At 40.8% G+C, this 26,128-nt stretch overlaps 1 protein-coding gene across 7 annotated transcripts in view; it reads right to left on the reverse strand.

Moving 5' to 3' along the window:
• The window catches only part of MTA1 (metastasis associated 1), a 285,890-nt gene extending 261,490 nt beyond the window's left edge, over positions 1-24,400 (reverse strand). For all 7 annotated transcript variants that reach the window (XM_036749079.1, XM_036749078.1, XM_036749077.1 and 4 more), the window contains exon 1: positions 24,215-24,400. In XM_036749079.1, coding sequence (XP_036604974.1) covers positions 24,215-24,242 — 28 coding nt within the window. In that variant the 5' untranslated portion in view covers positions 24,243-24,400. The remainder of the gene's footprint in view (positions 1-24,214) is intronic.
• Between the last annotated feature and the right edge of the window lie 1,728 nt (positions 24,401-26,128).

Raw genomic sequence — 26,128 nt, forward strand, 5'->3', positions numbered from 1 at the left:
CAGCTGTATCAGTGTGAGTGTTCCTGCGAGCACTACACCTGCTCTCCCGGGGAGCGTAATAAAATGCCTTCCTCTGCCCACTCTGGTCCTGAATTCTTTGGGTGTGAATGGGCAAATCACATGGATTTTCCTAAGGTCAAGTGAAGGGAAGCAACAGGCAGCGGAAGCTCGCCAGGCTTACTCCTGGATCTTGTCTTGGGGTGTCCTGTGATTCCCCACTGCGGTGTTAAGAGGGCTACCACTCTGGATTCCCTTGGGGAACCCTGTGGTCTGCATGGCCTTCTTAAGGGGACATCACATGGGACTTCCGGCCCTGTCTCGGGAGCCTTGTGATCTTACTGCCATCCTAAGGGGCCATCACTTGGGTCTTCCTTAGGGTCTGACCCCTAGGAGGCCCTGTGATCCCCACAGATTAAGGATGGCTACCACTTGGTCTTCTTCTGGGAGTCCTGTGGTCTGTACAGCCTTCCCTAGGGATTATCACAGGGTTCTTCTTCAGGACTTTGGCCCTGCCTAGGAAGTCCAGTGATCGCCAAAACCACGTTTCTCACAGTGGGGAAGAATGGATTTCTCCTAGCATTTTTCTGTATAGCCTGTGAAGAAAAATGCTGGCTAACTGGGAAAACAGTGGGTTGACCCAGGAAAAGGATTTGGAAATTTGTGGGTTTGCATTTCAAAACCATTAACTACTTCATACAAAGGAGAAGGTTTGTGTTGGGAGGACACAGACTGAGGTGATTTGGAGATGTGTTATTTTTAATTTAATGCTTGGGATGGGTCTGAATTTGAATTCTAAATTGTTCGTGTGCAATGTCTTGTCTAGCGTCTTGTCTGTGTATTTGAGAAAAGTTTTGTGTTTCATGTTCCTGTAGAAGTTTTTAACTCTAGGAACAGAGAGGTTAAATGTGGAGTTGATTGGCAAAAGAAAGAGTTCTCCACAAGGCTGTGGGAGAAAGGAAACTGAGGTTGGGGAAGGAGATAAGCTCCTTTAGAATGCAAATGGTTAGTCATTGAACTTAACTTCAGGTTTTAGGTTTAAAAAAAAAAACCAACTGGAGAAGCAACTTGGTGAGTATAATTATTTTTTTCATTTATTTGAAATGTTTGAGGTAGTCTGGGTAGAGAGTGTTATATTTTGTAATTCAGAACTACACCTGCATATTCACAGCTGCAGCTGTGTATATATCGCATTGGTGCTACATCCATGTAGGCACCTTATGCTAAGGACCAGACCCTGTCCCTTTTGTCTACAGACCTTGCAGTCAGTTTCGCTACGTCCATGTGGGCTAGAAAAAATGGCTCATTGGGACTTTCTAGATTTCCCCATCTGGTCTGACATGTTTTCCAGATCTATTTGGAGGAGTTTAGGGGTAGGGTGATCTCACAGTTATTACTTCTTTATATATTACTCAACCATGCTGGCTCCATCTCCCCCACTATACATGATATAGTTCTGGAAATGTCAGCAATAAGACAAAAAAAAAAACCAAACAAACATTAAAGTGTAAATACAGGCTAAGAGGAGATAAAATTATCCCCATTTGCTGATGACATGATGGTTTACTTAGAAAATCCTAGGGATTAAGCAGAGATACTGAGACAATTAATTGTTTTAAAGGCAATTAAAGCTTTACCAAAGTTGCAAGCTAAAAATAAAATGAAAAAAGTCAACAACATTTCTGTATACCAACATCAAAATCTAAAAAGTAATAATAGAAAGGGAAATTACACTCAAAATAACTACAAAAGGAATAAAATATTCAGGGGTTCAATCTATGAAAGCATGTGACATATTTTGTATTAATTTAATCATAAAGTACTCCTAAAAAAAAACTTCAATAGCTCAAGGAACACATTCATGGCTGGCCCATGCTAATTATTAAGTGATAATACTATCAAAATTAATTTGTAGTTTTAATATTATGCCAAACTATCAAAGGTTTACTTTACAGAACTAGATAAAATAACAAAATTGATTTGGAGGAATCAAAAAATCCAGACTATCAAGGGAAATAATTCTTTAAAAGGAGGGAGAAGTTCTTCCAGACCTCAAAACCATTTGGTAGATCAACAGAACAGACTAAACAAGGAAGAATCAGAAATGATGGAACTCAGTAACCCACTGCTCAATAAACCTGAAAACATAAACTACTTAGGTAAGAACTCTCTCACAAAAACTTGTGGGAAAACTAGAAAGCGGTTTGGCAAAAATTAGTTTTAGGCCAACAATCTCATACTCCATTCTAGTATAGACAATTAGAAGAAAAGCAGGTCATAACACCTCCTACAGATACGGATGGCTGATGTATTCCTAACTAAACAAGAACTATAACAAAAATAAAAGAGATAACTTTCATTATCTATAAAGGAAAAACTTCCACACAAAATTAGTGTATCAAGGATAAGAAAGAAAGCAGATAAAGGGGTAAAATATCAATTTTTCTTCTAAGGGACACAAGATATCAACAATTGATATGAGCCCAAAAGCCATTCTCCAAGATAAGTGGTAAAAGACAGTAACAATTTTCAAAAGAAGAACCATAAACTATTAAAAACTATACAAAAAAATGCTCAAAAACAATAAGAAAAATGCATATTAAAACAACACTCAGGTTTTACTTCACATTCTATAAACCGCCAAAGATAACCAAAAAAAAGAAATCATCAATACTGGAGTGTTGTGGGAACATAGTGCATTGTTAGTGGAGTTCTAAATCTGTACAACCATTTTGGAAAGTAATTTGGTATCAAGAAAATAATGTCCATACGCTTTCACCCAGAGATTCCAGGACTAGGCTTTTACCCCAAGAAGGTCACAGATAAGAAAAAAGTCCCCATACACACTAAAATATTTACAAAGAATAGGAAACAAGGAGGTGCCTATCAATGGTGGAATGTGTAAATAAATTGCACTACAGGAATAGAATATTACAGTACTACAAAGAAACATGGAAAGATTTACATAAGAACTGACACAGAATGAAATAAAGTCAGGAAAACCATATACACAATGATTACAAGGTACATGGAAAGAAAAACCACAGAACAATCAAAAGTGAATGCTGCAAAATTACAAAGAACAGACATGGATCCAAAGAAGAAATATGAGAGGACTGCCCAACCTCTGTCCTTTGTGGACTTCTACAAGTATGGTACATTGCAAAGATTTTCAAACTTTTCCAATGCACTGCTCAGTTTTGAAGGGGAAAAGGGGTAAAGTTCTCTTCTTCCTCTTCCTCTTATTTATTTAAAAAATATTATTATATGGGATGGTTCTCGGGGAGGAAGAAGGCCAATAGCTAAGAGAAATTCTGGTCAAGTCAAAATAAAAAATACCAGGAAAATTTTTATTTTTAAAAACTTAGACACCTGGGAGATTTGAAAGCGAGTCTGTTTATTTTCAATACCAGAAAACTAAATAATAATTTAGAACCAAGTAATCCTACCCCAACCACTGACTCAATTAGATTATAAGCTCCTTAAAAGTAAATACTATCATATCTATATATCTCAAATAAGGAGAACAAGAGGCATTAAAGAGAAATTGCTAAATTATTTAATTTTATTGACTAAGCCTCAGCAATAATGTGGAGGGAGGGGGGAAGAGTGGGTTTCTTTTTACTTTCTGGACAGACATTAGTTATAAGGGAATATAGCACAAAATATACAGAATATAGTAGTAGGGGGGTAGTACTGGGGCACAGGACTCTGTGGCCCCTGCCCGACAACCTGGAAAGCTAAATGGATGAGAACTAAGAGGATCATCTCTAAAACCCTAATCACCACAATTTTCTCACAATCACCATAAATTTCTCAACAATGCTGCCAAAGAAAAGGCAACAGGCTTCTACTCAGTCATGGTAAAATTAACTTTTACAAAAGAAACTTTTTTCTAATAGACAAGGTAACCACCCAGAATACAAGATAAACTACAAAGCACCAGACTAGTTAAGGCAATTAGCTTCCAGGACACACACTGTTAAGAGTGGGACAACAAAAGAGACTAATCAAGAAATTTCAGGGAAAAGAGTGTGATCAACACTGGCTAATGCTGCAGAAATTTCAAGAAAGGTGAGAACAGAGACTAGGTCACTGTACTTACATATTAGAGATCACTGATAATGTTGGGTAGAACAGTTTCAGTTACCTGCCACAGAAGAGTCAATACGTAAAATTTCAGGATGGGGTAGTCTATGCCGAAACTGCCATGCCGCAGCTCCAACTCCACCACATTTTCTTTTCCTTCAATGACCATCCCCTGATACTAAAGGCCATATTAGCCACTGCCGACAAGGCATTTCGATTGTACCTCTTGTCACCACTACCAACTCCAATCTCAAATGATTCATAATCTCTTCAGGACAGTATAAATTAAGATGAGAATTCATACATTTATTTGTATGAATACACATCTTAAACAACTATAAGAAGGTAATGTGAAACAGAGAAAAAGAACAATGGACTTTTGGTCAGAAGACCTGGTTTCACAGATGAGTTCTCCCAACAACTGTCTGCATGAATTAGACAACTTGACTTCAACCCTCTGGGCCCATTTCTTTATTTGTAAAATGATGGTGTAAGAAATGGGGGAAGGAGTTTTGTTTCCACAGAACTAAAGGTGTACATCCCCCCCCCACCCCAGCTTTAGCAGAAATCAGGCCTCAAGGTCGGTCAGGTGAGAGGTCAGAAGCTTGTACCCATGCTTTTCAAGAAGGCAGTCAGGGGAATTAGAGAGGCCAAACCCCCTGAACCACTTCAAGCTTATCTAGGGTCTGGTCTTGGTCAAGAATCCAGGCCTACTGATTTGCACAATTTGCATATGTTAAAGAGGGAAAGTAGGGGAAGTAAAAGAATGTAGTTTAACCCTAAACTAAGACAAGGAAAATCTAATTAACTTCACTTTTGCTTCTGTATCCTTATTATCCTACCTATATAAACTGTATAACCTAGGAAAACTATGTAAAAAAAATAAAATTGTAAACTAACCATAACTCTAGCAGGAGTGGAGGGAATGGTTATTCCTGCTCCTGCAGCTTTATCAGCGTGAGTGTTCCAGTAAGCACTACACCCGAGAGAGCGTAATAAAATGCCTTCCTCTGCCCACTCTGGTCTTGAGTTCTTTGGGTGAGAATGGGCAAATCACATGGATCTCCCTAAGGTCAAGTAAGGGGAAGCAATGGGCAGGGGAAGCTTGTCCTGGGCTTACTCCCGGATCTTGCCTTGCGGTGTCCTGTGATTCCCCACTGCAGTGTTAAGAGAGCTACCACTCCAGATTCCCTTGGGGAACCCTGTGGTCTGCACAGCCTTCTTAAGGGGACATCACTTGGGACTTCCGGCCCTGTCTCGGGAGCCTTGTGATCTTACCGCTGTTCTAAGGGGCCATCACTTGGGTCCTCCTTAGGGTCTGACCCCTAGGAGGCCCTGTGATCCCCACAGATTAAGGGGGGGCTACCACTTGGTCTTCCTCTAGGAGTCCTGTGGTCTGTACAGCCTTCCCTAGGGATTATCACAGGGTTCTTCCTCAGGACTGTGGCCCTGCCTAGGAAGTCCAGTGATCCCCAAAGCCGCGTGTTCTCATAATTTGGGGAAGTTCAGTGATCCCCAAAGCCACATTTTCTCACAATTTGGAGAAGTCCAGTGATCCCTAAAACCACGTTTCTCACAATGGGAAGGACCTGGTAATTTCAAAAGGAGAAAAGTGGAAGGTATTCAATGGCAGTGAAGCAGCAAGCACAGTACTTAAAGGAGGTATTTTTCAGGGAGTATCATCACTTTGCCTTCATCAGGGCAATAACATGCTCATACATGTCCCTAGGGACACGGAGTTTTCTTACTAATCTTAATCCACTGATTCCCAATGTTTGCAGAAAATAAAGGTGATGCCACTATCACTCTATTTACTTTGGTAGGCATTATTAAAGAAAAAAAAAAGAAATAGTCTCTGATTTCAGGAAGCTTACATAATACTAGAGAGATACACAGGTAAGTAAACAGAAAATAAATGAGTAAGGAGGTGGTACGGTAGGGAGGGGAATGAGGTAGGCTAAGCCTCAGTGCTATCAAAAATGGCTTTAGGGGAGATAAGCCACTAGAGCTGAGCCCAGAAAATGATGAGAACTCTGAAGGACAAGAGTTGAAAAAGTAGTACATTCCAGGAACAAAGGGACAGTCTGTACAAAAGGATGCAGGCGCGAAATATAATGTTAAATTCTGGAAATACTAGTTCAGTTTGGCTAGAAGGAAAGAAAGTTATTTTACTGATTTGTTTACTGTTTTACTATGGCTGGAAAGGTTAAAGCAGATTGTGAAAGGCCTCAAACACCAGACTGAAAAGTCTGTATTTTATCCTAAACGAAATAGGGAGCTTCTGAAGAGTTTTCAGCACTGTCAGACCAATACTTAGGAACATTACTTTGGTAGCTATGTGGAGGATGAATAAACTATACACCTCCAGATAAAGAACTGATGAACTGTGAGAGCAAACTGAAGTATAATTTTCTCATTTTTATTTATTTTTTTGTTTTTAAAAAACCTGGCTGATATGGAAATGTTTTACATGATTTCACATATATAACTGATATATGTCCTGCCTTCTCAGTGGGAAGAAAAGGTAGTCATGGGAGGAAGGGATTTTGGACTCAAAATTTAAAAATAAATGAATACTAAAATAAATAATAAAACTTAAGGATAAAGTGAACAGATAACATATATAACATTTATATACTGCTTTAGTTTGCAAAGTATTTTTACACATTATCTCATCTAATCTTCACAATAACTTTATGAGGTAGGTGCTATTATCATCCCCAGATGAGGAAGCTGAGACTCAGAGGTGAAGTGACTTGCCCAGGGTCACACAGGTAGTAGAAAGGACAGCATTTGAATTCATGTCCTCTGACTCCAAATTTAAAGCTCTCTCCAGTAGATTGATTCTGTGTGTTAACTCAATGACATGGCACTTTCTCTATTGATATCACAATTCTTCCATACTTTACCCTATGAGCCTCTTGTCCACTGCTCCTATAAATCATCCATAAGGGGTCTGCTCCACACACTGCAGAGGACGTTCTAGATCTCATTATTGGGGGTTTAGCAATTGACTAGACATGGAAGTAATGAAGAAGAGTCAAGAACAACTTGGGCTGAGAATTCTCAGAGTCAACTAAAATTTATTAAATGCCTACTAAGTGTAAGGAGTCAAGCTAAGGAGTCAAAGAAAGGCAAAAAAACAAACTTTCTTGCTCTCAAAGAGCTCACAATCTAATAAAGGAGACAACATACAAACAATTACATACAAGATAAAAAGCCTCAGAGGGAAGGCCTAAAAAAGAAAGAGGAAGATTGGGAAAGGCTTCTTGCAGAAGATGGGACTTAAATGAGACTTGAAGGAAGCCAAAGAAGCCAGAAGTTGCAGAGAAGTGAGTAAATAATTTTTTTGGGGGGGGGAGGGGCGGGTGAGGAGGTTGGAAAGGGGAAAATATTGCCTACTAAGTTCTGTTTTAGGTATGCTGAGTTTGATATACCTAAAGAAAATTCAAATAGATATGTCCAGCAGGTGATACATCAGTAGAGTTCAAAAGAAATGAGCTAGATGCGTAATCTGCATAAAAACTGGACCAATGGCAGCTAAAAAATGAAATCATAGAGGCAGAAAGTGTAAACCTAGAACAAGGCAGACATAGATAGGCATATACAGAGTAGGAGATGCATTTATGATAAAGCAAAGGACTATGAGAAAGAATGGTCAGCCAGGAAGAAACAGAAGAGAATCATATCACAGAAGGGAAGGATGAAGAGAATATCCAGGAATGATAGTAAACAGCATCAAATGATCAGAGAGGATAGGGACTCAGAAATGGACACTTGATTTGAGATCATTAGAAACCTTAGAGCAGTCTCAATTGAATAGTGGGGTCAGAAGGTCACTTTAAGAAGTTGAAAAACAAGTATATACTGCTTCACCTAGGAGTTTGACTATGAAAGGAGAAGAAAAATGACAATTTGATATCTGATTAAAATGAAGATTTTAGGATGAAAATCTAAGCACACTTTAAAATTTAATTTATTTATTTTTAGTTTACAACATTCAGTTCCACAAGCTTCTGAGTTTCAAATTTTCTCCCCCTCCCCCCTTCCCAAGACAGTGTGCAATCTGATATAGACTCACATTAAATATATTTTCACATTAGTCATGTTGTAAAGAAGAATTATAACCAATGGAATGAACCACAAGAAAGAAGAAACAAAACAGAGAGAGAGAAAATAGTATGCTTTGATCTGCATTCAGACTCTGTAATTCTTTCTCGGGATTTGGATAGTATTTTCCATCATGAGCCTTCGGAGTTTTCTTAGAACCTTGCATTACTGAGAAGAGCCAAGTCTATCAAAGTTAGTCATCACACAATGTGGCTCTAACTGTGTAGAATGTTCTCCTGGTTCTGCTCACTTCACTCAGCATCAGTTCACATTAAGGCTATACAGATTTTTCTGAAGTCCACCTGCTCATCATTTCTTATAGCACAATAGTATTCCATTACATTCATATACCACAACTTGTTCAGCCATTCCCCCAACTGATGGGCATCTCCTCAATTTCCAATTCTGGGCCACCACAAAAAGAGCTGCTATAAATATTTTTGTACATGTGGGTCCTTTTCCCATTTGTATGATCTCTTTATAGTCCTAGAAGTGGTATTGCTGGGTCAATGTGTATGCACATTTTTATAGCCCTTTGGGCATAGTTCCAAATTGCTCTCCAAAATGGCTGGATCAGATCTAAGCATTTTTGAAGGCAGTAAAGAATGAAGCTAGTAAATAAAAGAAAGAAATGTTAGAAGAAAGGAAGGAATCCCAAGGGATAGTCTTCTTGCTAAAAGGTAGAGGTAAGGAATAGATAGCTTGAAGAAATAAAGCTTAAGGATGCAGGAAATGTCAATCAAGAAAAATTAAAAGATTGCCATGCAACCATGAAGGCCTAACTGAGATTAGATAAATTTTTGGGTGGATCTAGTTGAAAGAATTCAATTACATTTGAATCAATAGACATTTATTAGGTGATGAAAAGGAGAGGTGATGGTGAGAATAATCCAGGGTTAAAGTTTGACAACACATGAGTGGTGATAAGAATCCAAGATATACAAAAGCAGAGGATAGTATGTCATTGGAAGGAAGGAAAGTAAGGTAAAGCATAAGTAAAATGCTAAGGAACAGGGAAGGATGGAGGAACTGGAGTTTAGAGTGAGGAAGAAAAGGTTTAAAAGGAATATTAGGAAAGATGGAAGATTATGACCAGAAAAAAAAAGAATTTTAGAGTTCACAAACATTTAAGTAGCACAGTTATAGGTGAATCTAAGATATGACCATCCTCATGTAGCTCATGGTAGTTAAGTAAACTAAAAAACTGAAAAGGCTTTATAACTCTGTAAGCGGTTTCCTTTATAATCCTATGGATTTTATTTTATTCATTTAAAAATATTTTGAGGCAGGGGGTGGAACCAAGATGGCAGCTGGAAAACAGGGACTTGTGTGAGCTCCCCACCACATCCCTCCAAAAACCTATAAAAAATGGTTCTGAACCAATTCTAGAACTGCAGAACCCACAAAATAGCAGAGGGAAGCAGGGATCCAGCCCAGTAAAGCCTGGAGGGTCGCTGGATGAGGTCTATTGCACGTGGAGTAGAGGGGAGTGGAGCTCAGGGTGGGAGGCAGCAGGACCAGCCAGACCAGGAGCCGGGCAGAACAGGCCCTAGCACCCTGAATCAGTGAGCTGTGGCAGTTACCAGACTTCTCAACCCACAAACACCAAAGACAACAGAGAAGGTTAGTGGGAAAAGCTGCAGGGGACAGAGTTAGCGGTTCAGCCACCACCCCAGGGGCAGCAGGGGAGGTGCAGCTACAGAACTACAGCTGCAGTTACTTCCAGCCCCAGGCCCACCTGGTGGGAGGAATTAAGTGGCAGATCAGAGCAGGAGTGAAGAGCCTGCTGAAGATTTGCGTCAGATCCGCCTTGGTGGTTCTTGAGGAAGGAGGAGTGCTGGGGTGGCAGAGCTGGCTATATAGAAATAGCTCTGAAATCAACAGCGAATCCCCTCAAGCTTGGAACAAAGTACTCTTTGCTCTACAAGCAGTCATACCCCAACGAAAAACTCAAGGGTCAAGTAACTTGGCTGGGAATATGGCCAAGCAGCGAAAACGCACCCAGATTCAGTCTCAGACTTTGGAATCTTTCTTTGGTGACAAAGAAGACCAAAACATACGGCCTGAAGAAGTCAACAAAGTGCAAAAGCCTACACCAAAAGCCTCCAAGAAAAACGTGAACTGGTCTCAGGCCATGAAAGAGCTCAAAAAGGATTTGGAAAAACAAGCTAGAGAAGTAGAGGAAAAATTGGGATGAGAAATGAGAAGGATGCGAGAAAACCATGAAAAACAAATCAATGACTTGCTAAAGGAGACCCCAAAAAAATACTGAAAAAAATATTGAAGAAAACAACACTCTAAAAAACAGACTAACTCAAATGGCAAAAGAGCTCCAAAAAGCCAATGAGGAGAAGAATGCCTTGAAAGGCAGAATTAGCCAAATGGAAAAGGAGCTCCAAAAAGACCACTGAAGAAAATACTACCTTAAAAATGAGACTGGAGCAAGTGGAAGCTAATGACTTGATGAGAAATCAAGATATTATAAAACAGAACCAAAGGAATGAAAAAATGGAAGACAATGTGAAATACCCCATTGGAAAAACCATTGACCTAGAAAATAGATCCAGGAGAGATTATTTAAAAATTATTGGACTACCTGAAAGCCATGATCAAAAAAAAGAGCCTAGATATCATCTTTCAAGAAATTATCAAGGAGAACTGCCCTGATATTCTAGAGCCAGAGGGTAAAATAGAAATTGAAAGAATCCACCGATTGCCTCCTCAAACAGATCCCAAAAAGAAAACTCCTAGGAATGTTGTCGCCAAATTCCAGAGCTCCCAGGTCAAGGAGAAAATACTGCAAGCAGCCAGAAAGAAACAATTTGAGTATTGTGGAAACACAATCAGAATAACCCAGGACCTAGCAGCTTCTGCATTAAGAGATCAAAGGGCTTGGAATACGATATTCCAGAGGTCAATGGAGCTAGGATTAAAACCAAGAATCACCTACCCAGCAAAACTGAGTATCATGCTCCAAGACAAAATATAGACTTTCAATAAAATAGAGGACTTTCAAGCTTTCTCAATGAAAAGTCCAGAGCTGAATAGAAAATTTGACTTTCAAACACAAGAATCAAGAGAAGCAGGAAAAGGTAAACAGGAAAGAGAAATCATAAGGGACTTACTAAAGTGGAACTGTTTTGTTTACATTTCTACCTGGAAAGATGACATGTATGATTCATCAGACCTCAATATCATAGTAGCTGAAAGGAATATGCATACATATATGTGTATACATATATACATATGTGCGTGTCTATGTATGTATATATGTAGGTATATATATATGTGTGTATATATATACACACAAAGGGCACAGGGTGAGTTGAATATGAAGGGATGATATCTAAAAAAAATAAAATCAAATTAAGGGATGAGAGAGGAATATATTGAGAGAGGGAGAAAGGGAGAGATTGAACGAGGTACATTATCTCACATAAAAGTGGCAAGAAAAAGTGGTTCTGTTAGGAAGGGAAGAGGGAGCAGGTGAGGGGGAATGAGTAAATCTTGCTCTCACTGGATTTGACCTGAGGAGGGAATACCATACACACTCAATTGGGTATCTTACCCCACAGGAAAGAAGGAGGAAGAAGATAGAAAAGGGGGGGATGATAGTGGGGAGGGCAGATGGCGGAGGAGGTAATCAAAAACAAACACTTTCGAAAAGGGACAGGGTCAAGGGAGAAAATTCAATAAAGGGGGATAGGTTAGGAAGAAGCAAAACATAGTTAATCTTTCAAAACATGAGTATTGTGGAAGGGTTTTACATAATGATACGCATATGGCCTATGTTGAATTGCTTGCCTTCTCAGGAGGGGTGGGTGGGGAGGGAACGGGAGAGAGAGTTTGGAACTCAAAGTTTTAAAAACAGACATTCAAAAACAACAACAACAAAAAAAAGTTTTTGCATGCAACTAGGAAGTAGGATACACAGGCAATGGGGCATAGAAATTTATCTTGCCTTACAATAGAAGAAGGGAAAGGGGGATGGGAGGGGAGTGGGGTGACAGATGGGAGGGCTGACTGGGGAATGGGGCAACCAGAATATATGCCATCTTGGAGTGGGGGGAGGGTAGAAATGGGGAAAAAATCTGTAATTCAAACTTCTGTGAAGATCAATGCTGAAAACTATATATATTAAATAAATTAAAAAATATTTGGAGGAATCTATAGGGTTCACCAGATTGCCAAAGGGGTCCATGACACACACAAAAATTAAGAAACTCTGCTCTACGATAAAGAAAGGTAAAATGTGGGAATTCTAAAAGAGAAAGTTTCCAACAGCCATTGTAGAGAATTGAAATAAGCAGTCAAAAAGGAGTTAATTTCTGTATAGCAGTGAAGTGGATTAATAGTGGACACTGTCAGTTTCATGATTTCCTCCAGCAGCATTTGACCACCAGGAGAGAAGAATGGAAAAGGGCAGGAATTGCTAAAGGCGAGTTGAATATGAAGAGAAGATTAAAAGGCCAAGGATAGGGCCCTGGATTAAGCATAGGTAGGTGAGAAGGGAAGTGACTAGATAAGACTAGAAGAAGACTAGATAAGACTAGAAGAAGACTAGATAAGAACCAAGGCACCAAAGGTGAACAGGGATGAAAGAAGTAGTGGCTATATGTGGGATGAGGGTTCATGAGAAAGAAGCCAACAAGGGAATCATGACTCCTAAGAAGTTGAGAAGCAAACAATATGCTGGATATCTTGTATGTGAGGAGGGGTACATCTTGGTCAAAGGCTCCAAAGTTCTAAGCTAAGTCAAGCTTCGCACCTTCTAACTAAAAAACACAACATCTCATCCTAACAACTAAAAAAGCCCTAAATGACAGGTGTCAAACATGTAGCCCACAACACTTCTAAGTGCACCAAACCAGATTAAAATGTAATTGGAAAGCAAAAATAAATAAAAATAAGATAATAATATATGGTTTTCTGAGTCAATATGCTCCTCCCCCACTCCCCAGGGTTGTTATGTATGATTTAGTGGCCCATGTTTCTATTTGAGTTTGGCATCACTGGCCTAAAAAGACTCCTTTATTTTTTAGATGACTGAGAGGCTGTGACTTCTTCAAGAAGCTAGATGCTTCTTGTCACCAGTCACCAGTAATAACCTACCCTAAGTGGGGCAATCTGACACTGGAAGGCTAACCCTCAAGTCAAGCAAGACTTATAGGTAAATCTCAGTTAGACACTTGCTACCTATAATGGCCATAGACAAATCAATTAACCTCTCTGGCCTTAGTTCTTTCCATTTGTAAAAAGTGTAAAACACCTGTGGTACCTCCCTCATAGGGTTTTATGAAGATGAAATAAGAATAACAAAGCAAACATTAGAGCATTACATAAATGGCTATTATGATTAAGTCAGCCTGGGAGAAACAGGCACAAAAACAAAGCAGAGACAGCAGGATTATTGTAAGTATTATCATACTTATAATATCATAATTAACCCAAACTTTAGTGTTTCTTCAATACAACTAAAATTATTAGAAAAGCAGAAAACAGAAAAAAAAATCTTTGCAACAAGTTTCTCTGATTTCTAATATATAGAGAGAAATGAGTCAAATATACAAGAACCATTCCCCAATTGATAAAAGATCAAATGATATGGACAGGCATTTATCAAAAGAAATCTGAGCCATCAACAACCATATGAAAAAAACACTCTCAATCACTAATAATTAGAGAAATACAAATTAAAACATCTCTGACACACTATTTCACACCCATCAAATTCACTAAGATGACAAAAAATAAAAACTACAAATGCTAAAGGGACTACAACAAAACAGGTACAATGATACACACACTGTTGGTGTGGCTGTAAACTAGTTCAACCCTTCTGGAAAGCAATTTGGAACTACATCCAAAAAGCTACTAAACTGTGCATACTCTGATCCAGTGATAGGGCTACTTGGGCATATTGCCCAAAAAGATCGAAGAAAAAAGATAAGGACCTATATGTAAAAAATGTAGTGTCAAAGAATTGGAAACTGAGGGGGTGCCAATCAACTGGGGAAAGGTTGAACAGATTATGGTGTATGAACATAATGGATACTATTATATTATAATAAATGAAGGGAATGGTTTTAGGAATAACTTGGGAAAACTTCTAATAACTGATACAAGTGAAGTGAGCAGCACCAGAAGAACAATTAACAAAATAATAGCAATACTGTAAAGATAATGAATTTTAAAAGACTGTAGTCATTCTGAGAAACACAATGATCAGCCACAATTCCTACACTATGCACTCCGGGTGGAGAAGTGATGGACTCAGAGTCCAGATTGAATCACATGTTCCTCTCTTTTTTCCTTTGGACATGGCTAATGCAGGAAGTTGTTTTGAATCACTATACATATTTGCAATGGGTTTTGTTTTTCTAGCCTTCTCAGCTGTTGAGGGAGGGGAGGGCAGTGGGAGAAAATTAGACACTGAAAATAAAATTTAATTAATATTTAAATACTTAATTAAGTACTTAAAATAAATTTTTTAAAAAAAGGAATACTTCTGAGGTTAGATTTCTTCCAGAAAGCTTTCTTCAACTGTTTGGTACCCCTTTTGCCTTCTTCAGGGTCAAATCATATTTGCAATGCTGAGGACGACAGCCTTAATTTTTAAAAATTTAAAGTTTTCAACATTCACTTCTGCAAGATTTTGAGTTCCTAATTTTTCCCCATCTCTCCCCTCTCCCCACCCCAAGGCAGCATGCATTCTGATTACCCCTTCCCCCAATCTGCCCTCCTTTCTATCACCCCCTACCCACTTCTCTTATCCTCTTCCCCTTCTATTTTCCTGTAAGGCAATACAAATTTCTATCCCCCACTGCCTGTATATCTTACTACTCAGTTGCATGCAAAACAACTTTTAACATTTATTTTTAAAACGTTGAGTTCCAAATTTTCCTCCCTTCCTCCCTCCCCACCCACCCTCATTGAGAAGGCAAGCAATTTGATATAGGTTATACATGTGTAGGCATGCTAAACACTTCCATAATAGTCACGTTGTGAAAGACTAATTATATTTCCTAACATCCTATCCCACCCCCCATTTATTCTATTCTTTCTTTTGACCCCGTCCCTGCTCAAAAGTATTTACTTCTCATTACCCTATCCCTCAATCTGCCCTCCCTTCTATTACCCACCCTTATCCCCTTATCCCCTATTTTCCTACAGGGTAAGATAGATTTTGATACCCTTCTGTATGTTATTCCCTCCTTAAGCCAAATCAGATAACAGTAAGGTTCACTCATTCCCTCTCACCTTCCCCCTCTTCCCCTCTACTGTAAAAGCTTTTTTATGCCTTAATTTACCTCTTACTACCTCTCCCTTTCTCCCTCTCCTAGTATATTCCTCTCTCATCCCTTAATTTTATTTTTTAGATATCATCCCTTCATTTCAACTCATCCTGCACCCTCTGTCTGCACACACAGACACACACACTCCCTCCAGCTACTCTAATACTGAGAAAAGTCTCATGAGTTACAAATATCATCTTTCCATGTAGGAATGTAAACAGTTCATCTTTAATAAGTCCCTTACGATTTTTCTTTCCTATTTACCTTTTCATATTTCTCTTGAGTCTTGTATTTGAAAGTCAAATTTTCTACTCAGCTCTGGTCTTTTCACCAAGAATGTTTGAAAGTCCTCTATTTCATTGAATATCCATTTTTTCCCCTGAAGGATTAGGATTATACTGTTTTGCTGGGTAGGTGATTCTTGGTTTTAATCCGAGCTCCTCTGACCTCTGAAATACCATAATCCAAGCCCTTCAATCCCTTAGTGTAGAAGCTGCTAAATCTCGTGTTATCCTAACTGTGTTTCCACAATACTTGAATTGTTTCTTTCTGGCTGCTTGCAATATTTTCTCCTTGACCTGGGAACTCTCAAATGTGGCTACAATATTCCTAGGAGATTTCCTTTTGGGATCTCTTTCAAGAGGTGATTGGGGGACTCCCTTAATTTCTATCTTACCCTCTGGTTCCAGAACATCAGGACAGATTTCCTTGATAATTTCTTGAAAAATTATGTCCGGGCTCTTTTTCTGATCATGGCTTTGAGGTAGTCCAATAATTTTTAAACTCCCTCTCCCAGATCTATTTTCCAGGTCAGTTGTTTTTCCAATGAGATCTTTCACATTGTCTTCTATTTTTCATTCTTTTAGTTTTGTTTTATAATTTCTTGATTTCTCATAAAGTTATTAGCTTCCATTTGCTCCATTCTAAGTTTTAAGGAGTTATTTTCTTCAGTGAGATTTTTGGACCTCCTTTTCCATTTGGCCAATTTTGCTTTTTAAGGCATTCTTCTCCTCATCGGCTTTTTGGAGCTCTTTTGCCATTTGAGTTAGTCTATTTTTTAAGGTGTTGTTTTCTTCAGCATTTTTTTTTGGGGGGGGGGTCTCCTTTAGCAAGCTGTTGACTTGTTTTTCATGATTTTCTTGCATCACTCTCATTTCTCTTCTCAATTTTTCCTCTACCTCTCTTACTTGATTTTCAAACTCTTTTTTGCGCTCTTCCATGGTCTGAGACCAATTCATATTTTTCTTGGAGGCTTTGGATGTAGAAGCTTTGACGTTGTTGTCTTCTTCTGGTTGTATGTTTTGATCTTCTTTGTCACCAAAGTAAGATTCTATAGTCTTGATTTTCTTCCCCACTGTTTGGTCATTTTCCCAGCCAATTACTTGACTATTTTTGACTATGTACTTTTTGTCAAGGTAGAGCTTCTGCTTCCAGTGTGGAGGGTGTACTGTCCCAAGCTTCAGGGGTTTTGTGCAGCTGTTTTTAGAGATATTTCCAGCGATCTGTAAATTTTCAGTTCTCCTAAGGTGGTTTACAGGAGAGATATTTATTCCTCTCCTGGTCTGTGAGTGAACACAAGCACTCTTTTCTGCCTTGGAACTACCACACCAGCGCTCCTCCTTGCGCCAGGACCTCCACCTAGGACTGCAACTCAGACCAAAGCTGGGGCACAGCAAGAGAATCCTGCTTCAGCGCCAGGAAAGAGATCTCTACAAAACACACCCCCATCAGTCAGTCAATCCTCCCACTGTCTGTGGGCTGAAAGCTCTGAAAGCAGCAGCAGCAGCCACCACTGCTGCCACTGCCCTGGGGCTAGGGCCTGACCAGGCTCCTTCTGAGCCAGATGCAACAGACCTTGCCTACTGACATTCTACATTGAGAAGTCTGGAAACCTCCACAGCTGTCAGTGATTCAGTCCCCTGACACCTGCTCCAGGTTTGCTGGGGCCCCGTCTGTGCTGGTGCATTTTGTATTGGACTGTGCTCCTCTCTCAGCATGGTGCAACAGAACTTTCCTGTCGACATTCCAGGTTGTCTTGGGCTCGAAATATGTTTCACTCTGTGTATTAGGAGGGCAGAGTTTATAATCTCAAAGAGGATCATAAACATGTCTGAAAGGTTCGGAACCGCCGGATATAAGAAACTCTCAAAGTAGAAGGCAGAAGAATCAAAACATATATTTAGGCTCCACAGTAACCAACCCATGAACCAGCAACCTCATTTTGATATATTGATCAGAAGCTTCCAGGCCCAATAAGTACGCCTGGAAAGAGTAACCAGGAGGCTACAGAGAAGCATGATTGCATAAAGCAAAATCATGCTTCCCCCTCTATGGTAAAAAGATTACCCACTGGCCTGAAGTCTTTGTTCAGCTTCCTCCCGTAGGTCAGCTCTGCTACTGGCAGCTCCTGCTTCAGCTGTGGCTGTGGCTATGGCTGTAGCAGCCTCTGGCTCCAACGGGAGCTGCTTTTAACCATCCAGCTTCTGCGGGGGTGTAAGGTACACCGGGGAAAGCACAGGTTCTTTCAATCTGCTTAAGCAAGGTGAAGGGGTTGACCGGGAAAGCACAGGTTCTTTCCATCAGCTTAAGCAAGGGAAGCAAGGTGAAGGGGCCGACAAGCTTACTCCAGTCCAACATACAAACAGCATTCGGTTCAGGGCAAAAAGCCAAACTAGTCAAGGGCACTTGTTGACTAAGTGCTAAGGAGCCCATTTTTGGTTGCCAACACACTCTGTCATTTTCTGGGTTCTGCTGCTCTAGAATTTGTTTTGAGTCGTTTTTATAGGTTTTTGGAGGGGTTTGAGGGAAAACTCAAGCAAGCCCCTGCTTTTACTCCGCCATCTTGGCTCTGCCCCACCTCAGAAATATTTCAAAGTTCTAACATCCTACCACTTGAGAGCCATCGATGATAACTTTAGACTTATTGGCCAGAGTAGCCCCAGAGTACAAAGAATCATGGACAAAGTTCTATTACCATGCTCAATGGCATGGGCTACTGAAGCTAAGAAGCAGCATCTAGTTTCACTTATGCACCTATTAGCTTCATAACCAGACAGCTGCTTAACCTAAATGCTGTACCCACAAGAATCTTCTGAGAACAAATGTAAATAGTCATCAATAAATCTAAGTGCCCCTTATATGCCAGGCACTGTACAAAATTAAACAAGTTCCACTTGCAAGCAGTTTGCATTCTTTTCTACTAATTTTTTAAAATATAAGCATTTATTTTCTCTCGCCCTACAAAAGAAAACACAAAATCAAAACCCTTATAACAAAAAAAAAAAACACAGAAGTCAAGGAAAACAAATCCTAACACTGGCCATGTCCGAAAACGTATTTCTCATTATGCTTACTGAGTGCATCACCTCTCTCTTAGGAGGTGAATAACATTCTTCATCATCAGTACTAGGGAACCATGGCTGGTCATTTCATTGATCAGAGTTCTTAAGGATTTCAAAGAAGATTACGATAACTGAAAGTGGAGGAGGTTGCAAAGAAATAGGCAAATTCATACCCTGTTGTAGAGCTGATCCAGTTCTTCTGGAAAGTAATTCTGACCTATACCCCACAAGTTACTAAATACCCTAAAACCCAACAGATTACCTTTAGTAGGCCCATATTCCAAAGACATCAAAGAGAACTCATATGCACAAAAATATGTATAGCATCTCTTTTTGTGGTAGCAAAAAAAAAAAAAAAAGGAAATTAAGGTAGCATACATTAATTGGGAAATAACTGAACAAATTACGGAATATGAATGTAATAGAATACTATATGCTATAAGAAATTATATTTCCAAAGAACCCTGTGGAGACTTGTAGGCACTTACATCATAATGGAAGAATATATATACACACACACACATATATGTAAACACACAGAATATAAAATACAAAATACATGTAACATAAAGTAAATATTCAATAATTAAATTCAACATGCTTTGTGAGGAAAGGCACTGCAAGTGGAGAGAAAGGAACCAAGAAAAGCTTCATGAAGATGATGATGTTTGAGCCTCATCTTAAAGAACAAGAAATCCCACAGGAACTGAAGTGAGAAGAGAGTGCATTCTAGGGATACGGGTCAATGTAAAGGCATGGAGGTACAAGACGGGATGTCCTGTATAGAAGGCCAGTTTGACTGGTTACACAGAATAATGTCCAATGAAGCTGAAAAAAGATGGGTTGAAGCTAGATTGATAGGACTTTAAAAACTAAACAGGAGATTAGTTTTTATCCTAGAGAAAACAGGAAGCTGTTAAGACTGACTTAGTATAAGTATTACATGGTCAGATCTGTGCTTAAGGAAAATTACTACAGGGGCAGTGTCATGGGATAGACTAGAGTGGTGAGAGACAATGTACTAAGACCAGTTGGGAAGTTGTCCCAATAACCTAGGAAAGAGGTAATGAGATCCTATGCCAAAGTGGTAAATGTGTTAGTAAAGAGAAAGAGTCAGATGTATAAAATATAAGGTGGACCCAAAGACTACAGCTGCTGGGAAAAGAACTCACTATTTGACAACAACTACTGGGAAAGCTGGAAAATAGTATGGCAGAAACTAGGCACAGACCAACATCTTATACTTATACCAAAATAAAGTCAAAATGGGTACATGACTTAGATATAAAAGCTGATACTATAAGCAAACTGGAGAGCAAGGAATAGTTTACCTGTCAGGTTTATGGAGAACAGAACAATTTATGACCAAACAAGAGATACAGAACACTATGAAATGCAAAATGGCTAATTTTGATTATATTAAATTGAAAAGGTTTTGCACAAAGACAATGCAACCAAGATCAGGAGGGAAGCAGAAAACTTGGAAAGAATTTTTACAACTAGAGTCTGATAAAGGCCTCATTTCTAAAATATATAGAGAACTGAGTCAAATTTATAAAAATACAAGTCATTCCCCAATTGATAAATGATCAAAAGATATGAACAGGCAATTTTTAGATGAAGAAATCAAAGCTTTCTATAGTCATATGAAAAAATGCTCTAAATCACTGTTGATTAGAGAAATGCAAATTAAAACAACTCTGAGGTAACACATCACACCTATCAGATTGGCTAACATGACAAAAGAGGAAAATGATGGAGAAGATGTGGGAAAATTGGAACACTAATGCATTGCTGGTGGAGTTGCAAAGTGATCCAACCATTCTGGAGAGCAATTTGGAACTATGCCCAAAGGACTAGAAAACTGTGCATACCCTTTCATCCAGTAATACCACTACCAGGTCTGTATCCCAAAGAGATCGTGCAAATGGGAAAAGGACCCACGTGTACAAAAATGGTTATACCAGCTCTTTTTGTAGTGGCCAAGAATTGGAAATTGAGAGGATGCCCATCAGTTGAGGAATGGCTAAGGCTGAACAAGTTGTAGTGTATGAATGTAATGGAATACTATTGTTCTATAAGAAATGATGAGTAGGCAGATTTCACAAACCTGGAAAGACTTGAATGAACTGATGCTGAGTGAAGTGAGCAGAACCAAAACACTGTACACAGTAACAGTCACATTGTGCAATGACTAATTTTCATAGACTCAGCTCTTCTTAGCAATGCAAAGATCTAAGACAACTCCAAAAGACTCACGATGAAAAATGCTATCCACATCCAGAAAAAGAACTATGGAGTCTGAATGCAGATTGAAACATCTTATTTTCTCTCTTTTGTTTTGTTTTGTTTCTTCTTTCTCATGGCTCCTCCCATTGGTTCTAATTCTACTTTACAACATGACTAATGTGAAAATATGTTTAATATGTGTAGTATATGTAGAGCCTGTATCAGACTGTACACTATCTTGAGGAGAGGGGAGGTGAAGGAGAGGGAGAAAATTTGGAACTCAAAATCTTACGGAAGTAAATGTTGAAAACTAAAAATAAATTTAAAAAAAAAAAAGAAATATAAGATAGAAATGACAACTAACTTGTGGGATGAGGAAGAATGAGGAGTCCAGAATAATGCCAATATTATGAACCTAAGAGACTGAAAGTATAGTGGTGCCTTAGACCTATCTAGAAGAGGGGGAAGGATTAGGAGAAAGATAATAAGTTTAGTTTTAGACATGTGGAATTTAAGATGTCTCCAGGCCATCCAGTTTGAAATTTCCAAAAGGAAACTGATGATATATGAGACTGAAGCTCAGAGGAGAGACTTGGGTTGGATGTACAGAAATGGGAGTCAACTGCATAAAAATGATAATTAAATCCTCAAGAGCTGATTAGGTTACCAACAGAAGCTATAGAAGTAGATAAGAAGAGGTCCAAGGATAGAACCTTGAGTAATACCCAGTTATGAGTTATATTATGATGAGCACAACAGTCAGATAAGGAGGGGGGAACCAAGAGAGTAGTGTCACAAAAAGCTAAAGACAGAATATACAGGAGAAAAGGGTGATGAGCAGCACCAAATACCACAGTTTGAGAAGAATTAAGACTGAGAAAAAAACATCAAAAATTGGACAGTTAAGAAGTCACTGGTAACTTTGGATACAGCTGTTTAACTTGAATGAGGAGGTTGGAAGCCTGATTACTAAGACCAGAGAAGAAACAAAGTGGAGATATCAAGTGTTTTAGAAAGCTTTGGAGTTTAAAGTTCAAATTTCTACCCATGTCAAAACTTGGTGAAGAAACACAGCTGTGCAACATAAGAACAAACTTGCTAGCACATCCTGCTATAGAATAGACACCCTCCATCTTTCCCAAAAATGTAAGCAGAGGGAAGAGTTAAAAGGGCAGGGTACCTATGAAGCCCAACCAGAAGGCCTATGACTGGCATCCCTAAACCATGCTTCCCATGATGAGTGGAAACCACAGAAAGCATGAAGTCAGGCAACTGGCACTGGGGGAGTGTAAGTACTTTCCTCACCCCAACCTTTAGGATCTGCCCACCAAATACTAAAGTCACTGAACAAGGCACCAGTGTCAATTTGCATCATAGTACTGACACTAGGAAGCATTGTCAGCAATTCTGACCCAGCACCTGAGCTTTCACTGGCAAACCAAAGGGGAAGCAACTCATAAGAATTATTGCCAAAGGAAGACTACAGAAGACTTGTAGGGAAAAGGCCTATGCATTTTATAGGAGGGCGTTGAACTAGAGAGAATATATACATTAGCATAATCATTGTCCAAAAGTACATCATCCAAGAGGTGGGATCCCAAACTGGCTGGAGAAAGTAAGTAAGAATTTGGGTTCAGTAAAAATATATTGTAGGTGACATTTTAAACACCATCTTTAGAGGTGATCCTAACTCATTGCTGCTTGGAAGTGACTGGAAATCTAAGCCAGAGGACTCCTCAACTTTGAGAAGGAATGTTCTTTCAGGGGTATCACATCATCACCCCCATCCCTCCTTAGCAAACAACCACTCCCCAAGCTTATGCCACCAAACACTACCCACTCCATCTACAAAACTCAAAAAGATATGCCTTTGGATCCTCATTTAGTAGTAGCTCATTTTATACTTAGAAATCACTTTTAAGGAAAATCTCCAAGGTGGTCTAAATATCAGCTAAGTGTTTCAGGAGCAGTTGAAATATTCCCAATTGGGAAATAAGCAATCCTAAAGTTCCCCCTTAACCCAATGGACAATCCTGTCCTGTACCCTCTCTACCACAAACAAGACAAAAACGTAAGAACTCCCTCTGTCCCTCAGTACACCCTCCCAGACAGACCTTCCCAGCTTCACAGCAAGAAAATGGTTCTAATAGAACCTGTTCCAAAAATTCCAACACCAACTGCCCCCAACACTAAAACTAAAGAATCTATTCCCTCGATGCATTTGCCTCTACCAAAAGGTTCCCCAAAGGCCAAGACCCAAAAATGATGTACTGTAGTAGTGCTGCCCCCATAGTAGATCCCATTCTCTCTGCTACCTAAGTCTCCCTACACCTCCCTTTCATCACAAAGTAAAATTGAGATCACCACAAAGCAGCCTATATACATATTTCTTACACACACACACACACACACACACCCCGAAGCACCACCCCCACCCCCCACTCCAGACCACGCCAATGCCGGCCACTTTCTTACCTTTCTTATACCAACAATTCTAGCTACCTTTAGCTCCGAACTTTGGAAGGTATCAAATATCCCCCATCCTGGCTTCCCCGCCCTCCCCCCAATAATATTCATAAAACTGAGACAGAAGAGCTCATTCCAAAAACAAGATACAGATGACCAGGCGACATCCACAGCTTCACTCCAACCAGAGTCACTCACTGACTCTCCCTCCCCCAGCTCCAACATTCTCAACAGCCAGGCCCAATGTTCGCCCCCCGGGGGGTGGGAGACTGAGGAGCCCGGGAAGGACAGAGGCCCTCGGGATGGAGGGGGAGGTGGCTAAGATGGGAGCGGTATGGCTGGGCTGAAGGGAAGAGGTTCAGACCCGGCACAGGAGGCGGGATGGGGCAGCGATGACTGGGGCCCAGCGCGGAGGGGAGGAGGAGCTGGGCGCTGGCAGTGGAGGCCCGGCGGGGCCACACGGGAAAGGAAGCGAATGGAATCCAGGCCTGACGAGCGGCCGGGGGGAGGGGAGCTGCGGGAAGCAGCAAAACCTGGGGCTGGGACGAGTGGAACGCGGGGGAGGCCCAGGGCAGGTCGGGGCTGGCCTGGCTAAGAGGACGCGCTGGGTCGGGAGCTGATTCGGGCTCTGCCCGAAGCTGGGCGGGAGGCCGCGGGGCGGCGGGGGCAACGAGGAGGGGGGCTCACCTCCGACCCTGTACATGTTGGCGGCCATGTCGGGCTCCGGCTCGGGCTCCGGCTCCGGCTCTAGGGGCGCAAAGCGGCACACGGGGGGCTCAGAGGCCTGGCCTGGCCTGGCCCGGGCCCGACGCTCGGGGTTCGCAGGGTGGCGCGGCGGCTCCTCCAGGTGGGGGAAATGTGCTGGAAAATGGAGGATCGATCGGCTGGGGTGGGGGCGGGGGCGGACGTTTTAAAGGGGCCGCGCTTGGTCCACCCCGCGCTGCCGCCGCCACCGCCGCCGCCCGAGGCCAAGGGGAGGGGGAGGCCCTAGAGACCCATGGGAGTGGGCTGGTCGGCTCCCAACAGCTCCTCACCCTTCTGCTTGTCCACTCCCCACAAACTGTCCCCTTCCTCCCTCCTCAATCTTCTTCCTGCCCCTCCCTCCTCGCCTCCCCTACCCTCTTCCCGGCCTCCCTGGCCTCTCTTCTCTCTACCGCCTCTCTCCCCTCCCCTCCCCTCCCCTCCCCTCCCCTCCTCTCTCCACTCCTCTCCTCTCCTCTCCTCTCCTCTCCTCTGTTCTCCTCTCCTGTCCTCTCCTCTCTCTCTCTCTCTCTCTCTCTCTCTCTCTCTCTCTCTCTCCCCGTCTCTGTCTCTCTCTCTCTCTCCCCCTTCCTCCCTCTCTCTCCTTCTGTCTCTGTCTGTCTCTCGCTCTCTCAACTTTTGCTCTCTGCCTTCTCTTTTCTCTCCTTTCTTTTTACCCCTAAACAGGCTGACACAAAGAAAGCAAATGCAACCTACCTGGCCAGAGTGGAGCCTCGTCTGTGCCCCGGCCTGTGCTAAGTCTGTGATTGGGGTCTCTCCTGTAGACAGGGGAGCTCTACTTTCTAGCCTAAAAGGACAGACCGAGCCAAGCCAAGTATGCATGGCCTCTCAAAATCCATTCATTCATTGGACAAAATTCTTTATGCTGGATGCAAGGCCCTGTGCTGGGGCTGTGAGGTAGACGAAGATGAAAAAAAAAGGGGGGGGGCCCTGACCTCACAGAGCTCAGCTTAATGAAGCAAATATGATGTTGTACCAAGAGAGAATCTAATCAAGGCTTTAAGAGAGGAATACAATTCTCAATGCTCAGAGCAAGGAAAGGAAGATATTAGCAACTAATATCTTAGAGAAAGAAAGGAAAATATAGAATCCCTTTAACCAGCCTAATTCATTCCAAAGAGTAAGGAGGTTTAGGTTTCACCTTAAGTGTAGGTTAGTGACCAGCCCTTCTTTCTTGTAAGGATGATTTAGGAGGGAACATTTGTTTAAGAAGGAAAATATCCTTGGAATTCATAGCTTATGAATCATGTGATCTTAGAGGTGGAAAGGACCTCTTTTGATCTATGATTCTATCTGGGGCAGAAACAGAAAACCCCTCTGAAATGCCCCTGATAGGTTATGATCCAGCCACTCAAAGACCTCTAGGTAATGAGTCAATAAGAATTTATTAAGCTCCAATGTTGAGCACTGCAGTAAACACTGCAAATACAAGCTCACCACAACAAGCAAACAAATATTTACAAACAAGCTATATACAGATAGGAAATGAGTAACAAAGGGAACACATCAGAGTTAAGAGGAATTGGGAAAGGCTTCCTGTAGAACATGGGATTGTAGATGGAACTTGAAGGAAGCTAGGAAAGTCATGAGGCAGAGATGAGGAGGTAGAGAATTTCCAGGCATGGAGAACAGCCAAAGGAAATGCCTGGAGCTGAGAAATGGAGTATCTTGTTTGGAAAAGCAAAGAAGTCAACATCACTAGATTGAAGAGTAAGTGGAGAAGTATAAAATATAAGAAGACTGGGAAGGGGGGAAGGCGATAGGTAATGAAGGACTTTGAATACCAAACAATTTCACGTTTGATCCTGGAGGTGATAGGGAAACACTGGAGTTTTTTAC

The sequence above is a fragment of the Trichosurus vulpecula genome, chromosome 3, assembly GCF_011100635.1.
Source record: "Trichosurus vulpecula isolate mTriVul1 chromosome 3, mTriVul1.pri, whole genome shotgun sequence".
Lineage (NCBI taxonomy): Eukaryota > Metazoa > Chordata > Mammalia > Diprotodontia > Phalangeridae > Trichosurus > Trichosurus vulpecula.